A 4,373-nucleotide genomic window follows, 5' to 3' on the forward strand; every position below is an offset into this window, starting at 1 on the left:
GGGGGGGGGACGAAGAAGAGGAAGGGGGGGCGGTGACTCAGGAATTCCACTGAGGCGCACGTGACCTCTGAGCAAGGCATTTATACCCCCCCATACTCTGGGGGAGAGGCCCGTCTGTACTCCGTGTTATTTTTCTTCAAGTTAAAAAAAAAATAATAATAATAATCAGCCGGAAAGAAAAATATCCACATTTTTATGTAGAATATCACCGTCAAAATAAAAGCACAGGTGTGGCAAATATGTGCTGCTTTAGCAAAAAAATAAAAAATAAATAAAATAAAATCAGATAAACGAGATTCACGTCTCATTTAAATCCTCTCTGACAGGAACCGTTTTGTCTCATGAAGCTGGTTTGGATTCGGTTTTGTGGTAAAAAAAAAAAAAAAAAAAAACCGGCGACGCAACAAAGAGTCCCGCCGCTCGTGACCTCACGTCCCCCGGTGTGTTTTCACTGGAGCCGGGGCGCGGATTCATCCAGCAGCCGGGACATGTCAGGTAGATGTGTATAAGAGACAGGCAGAGAGCGACCTCGGTCCGCCTACGTGTAATTTACTGTACAAAATGTTTATGCAACACACTTCTACCCCGGCCTTCACCCCCTCCCTCCCTGCCTCCCTCTCCTTGACTTCTCTTCCACCCACTCTTCCCTGGAAGCCGGTTTTTTCCTGTTGGAAGGTATTGCATCATGACTGATTCACAATCAGACCATGACTCTCCGACCAACTCCTGGCTCGCCGATTGTGGAAAATAAGCAAACCACAGAGACACTGGAGGTATTATTACAAGGTCTGAAACTGTATTTGGCAAGTTTTTTCTTAAACAAGTGCATACATGTACAGCTAGAAGCATTTTCTTAGTTTTTTTGTTGTTTTTTTTTTTATTAATTTTTTGCCAAGTGCTCAGATTAGTCACATTCTATGTTTGACAGGGACTGTCTCCAGACCTAAAGTACACCGAGACTGAAGAGAAACAAGTGTGATGATGGGGAGTCTGTTATGAGGAGTACATACCTTCTTATCTTCAAAAATATAGAAACACAATGTATTGAAAAAGAAAAATCAAAAAATTATACAGCCATGTTTACGAAGTGTACACTTCCCTTGTGTCCAGTATGTACATGTCTGTCAGTTTCTCTGGGGCGTGCTGGATGATTTATATTTGGGTGTTTTTGTCCTGCTGCAGTTGCCGTAGTCGGATTACAAAAGGAAAAATGTTCCAAGAAAAAAAACAGCTGGTGAACATTTTAAGGGTCCCTCTCCTTTTTTACCTTTATGTCCCCGGCCAAGATGGTGGCTATTTCCCCTTGCATGAAGGCCCAGGGCACGTTGGAGCCGACCAGCGGGCACCGCTCGCCGCTGGGGCAGTACACCTCCCCGGTGGCGCCCTGCTGCTTGATGCTCTCCCGGGAGCAGGGGAAGCAGAACTTGTGTGAGGGCACCGACGGGCACTGGACAAAGTGCGTGTCCTCCAGCCGCTCGTGGCACAGGGTGCAGCACAGCGGCACGCTGCCGGGCGGCACGGAAGAGTCTGGAATGCTCTGCGGCGGCGGCGCGTGGGGGTCCATGCCGCCGGCCGCGTGTGGAGCAGAGGGGTTGGAGCTCACCGGTCCCTCCCTCTGGGCCAGCCTCCTCTGAGAGGCCGAGGACGGCGACAGCGGGCTGCCGCTATTCCGCCGCGCGCCTGCCGTGGTGGAGTGTACCTGGTTGGCATCCTTAGGTGAGCCCGTGCCGCCTGCGTTGTCAGTGGCGAGGATGAGCGCCGCCATGGGGGACTGACCGTTCTGCGCCGTGGCGGCCTCCGGGGGTGTGGTGCGGGAGTGGGGGGAGATGGTGGAGGGGGGAGCTGCCGAGAAGCCTGGCAGGGCAGCCGGGGGCATCTTCAGGACCTCGGAGGGCGAGGGGAGCCACGGCTGGCCCTCGCCGCCGTTCATCTTGGGGGCGCTGCCTTCGCCGTCTGGCTCGGGGGAGGCCTTCCTCTTCATGCTCCGCGGGTGCTTCCCCCTGTCTGTGGCAGAGGAAGAGGAAGAGGAAGAGGAAGAGGGAGGGTTAACACAACCACGACACTACACACAAACACTACGCACTCTCCAGCATGCTCCCGAGTGAATACTGACAGACAGGAAATTTCTCAACACACTGAGCCAATAAAGCGTCTTTTATGTCGCTGCTGTTTTCCGCCAAGCCCCCGCTGCTCAGAGGTGAACGGGTGCGTTTCAGCAGCGTGGCATCGCCGAGCCCGTCGGTCCGAGCGCCGTCACTAAAACACGCTGACACATTATTTCATTTCCTGTTTTCATAGCGCCTGTTGAAAACATTCCAGTGCTGGGAAAACCAGAACTTGTCGTACCTGTCTTTGAGGAAGTGGCACCGGTTTCATATCCCATCACCCTCTGCATGGCGGCGTGGTCCTTTTTAAACCTGCTGTCGAACGTGTGCAGCGCCATCATGTCCCGCACTGTTTTGCCTTTGCCCATCCACTCCTTGTGGCTGTCCGACATGTCCGACAGGCTATCCGGCCTGTGTTTGTCTTTCAGCTCCTCCGGACGCTTGCCGTGTTCCCCGGGGCCCGGCGCGACCAGAGCCCCGGGAAGACCCATCTGAGCCGGGCGACCGTTGAGCGGATGCACGGTAGGTATGCCGCCGTTCACCAAAGGCACTAGGTTGGGAGGAACCGTGCTAGTCCTGCGGGGGTTGGGGCTTTGGCGGTTCAGCTCCGGGGGCTCGTCGGGTTTTGGAAATCCGTTCGGCACCGGGAGGCCGTTCGCCTGCCTGCCCGCCTGGTACTCCGGTCCCAGCCGGGGCGGCCGGTCAGACAGCGGGTAGCGGTCCAGAGGCTGCGGCGGACGGGAGCCCTGGTCTCCGGCAGAGTGGTTGATCTCCTTCCCGGCGTGCTGGGGCTTTCCCGGCCCCGGAGAGCGGCCGTCCTGGAAGCCGTGTGCTCTCTTAAGCTGCCTGGCAGTCTCGATAACAAATTCAATCCGGTCGGCCCCCTCGTAGTTGACACATCCGCGGCACACGGCCTCGGTAAAATCCCAGATCATCGCCCACGGCATGCGGGGCAAGTCGCACAGATAGCAGGACTGCCTTCTGGAGGCAGCAACCGCCGCGGAGGACATGTTGTTTCCCCAAAGAGAACGTACAACTCTCCAAAATGTCCGTCGGCTTGTTTACGTCGCTGGAAGGAAGAAATAACCCACAAAAAGAGTAAAAACACGGTTGTATTTTCCGTCAGAAAGCGGCAGAGTCGCACCGACCGGTGTTCATCGTCGTTGTGTCCGTTGCCTCGGCGCGCCTCCGTCTAAGCTCGCGCTTACAACTCAGCTCGAGCTCTCAATGTAGGGTCGTGACGTCAGCGCCGACACTCGGCTCGTGCTCCCGGGCTCTCTTCACTGGATTCTTCGACGACCCCTCGGGCGCATGCTCACCGTGCCCCGATCTTCTTCCACAGAGCTAACACACGAAGATCGTCTGTGTGTGTGGAGGGGAGAGGCCTCACTCCGATTCACATGCTTCTGCCATCAGCAGGAGGACTGAACAACATCCTGTCAGATAAAAGAAAACTTAATGTCGTGGCACCTTTACAACCAATAATAAAAATCTGTTAAATGGTTTAATAAAAGAAGTATATAGGAACAAAAATACTGAAATTAAGAAACTGTAAATTTTAAATATATATTTTTAATTTATGATTATATAATTTAAAGTATGATTAAATTAAAATTAAAACAGTAATTTGATGATGATGATAATAATAATAATATGATAATAACTTTACTGATATAAGCACATTTCATAAATGAGATGCAGCTCAAAGTGCTTTACATAAAATTGCAATAACGAAATGTAAACAAATTTAAAAGTTGCAAACAAACAGTAACAAGTCTTTGCCAGCCTCCTTACTGACCGACAAGGACATTTAGCAAAGCAGCTAGCATCAGTGTTAACAGATTAGTGGTTACTGCTGTTAGGAACTGTTTTCCCATGGTGTACGAGCTAACATTAGCCAAATGAGCTGAACTGTGTCAGTGTTCATTTTGGATCTTATTTAGATATGAAAGCCAGTGATGGTGGTTTTACAGCCAGTTTGTCACCACTGTGTTGAAAATGTACTAAAACAAGCACCAACAAACATTAGTAGACAAGACTAGAAAATAGAGAACTTATAAGAACATGAAGCCTTGATATCTAGAGAATAAATTGTAGTTATTAATATAATTTGGTCGAAATAACCCTGACATGCTTTATTAGAAGATATCTGCTATGTGGTCAAAATGTGGGCCCTGGAATTGCAGGCGGAGTGAGAGCTCTTCTTTCCCTCTCCTCCTCTCTGCCTGCAGGGACCCCTGAGCAGGGAGTCCAGCTGACAGCCGGAGC

General features: G+C 51.3%; 1 protein-coding gene across 1 annotated transcript; it reads right to left on the reverse strand.

The window, feature by feature from the left end:
• Nucleotides 1-774: 774 nt before the first annotated feature.
• LOC111652872 (interferon regulatory factor 2-binding protein 2-B-like) lies at nucleotides 775-3,362 on the reverse strand. Its single transcript, XM_023403259.2, has 2 exons — nucleotides 2,347-3,362; nucleotides 775-2,004 (listed from the first exon to the last, which is right to left on the reverse strand). Exons 1-2 carry the CDS (start codon nucleotides 3,113-3,115, stop codon nucleotides 1,244-1,246), a joined length of 1,530 nt encoding a protein of 509 aa, XP_023259027.1. The 5' UTR covers nucleotides 3,116-3,362; the 3' UTR covers nucleotides 775-1,243.
• Between the last annotated feature and the right edge of the window lie 1,011 nt (nucleotides 3,363-4,373).

The sequence above is a fragment of the Seriola lalandi genome, unplaced genomic scaffold, assembly GCF_002814215.2.
Source record: "Seriola lalandi dorsalis isolate HSWRI2012SDOR001 ecotype SW California unplaced genomic scaffold, Sedor1 jcf7180002054090, whole genome shotgun sequence".
In the NCBI taxonomy this organism is placed as follows: domain Eukaryota; kingdom Metazoa; phylum Chordata; class Actinopteri; order Carangiformes; family Carangidae; genus Seriola; species Seriola lalandi.

What these genes read in the sequence shown, in the direction of transcription:
- LOC111652872 (XM_023403259.2), bottom strand. Translation starts at nt 3,115, where the DNA reads ATGTCCTCCGCGGCGGTTGCTGCCTCCAGAAGGCAGTCCTGCTATCTG. An exon ending in TGCCACTTCCTCAAAGACAG is followed by an intron (nt 2,005 to 2,346) that starts GTACGACAAGTT and finishes CCTCTGCCACAG; the next exon opens with ACAGGGGGAAGCACCCGCGG.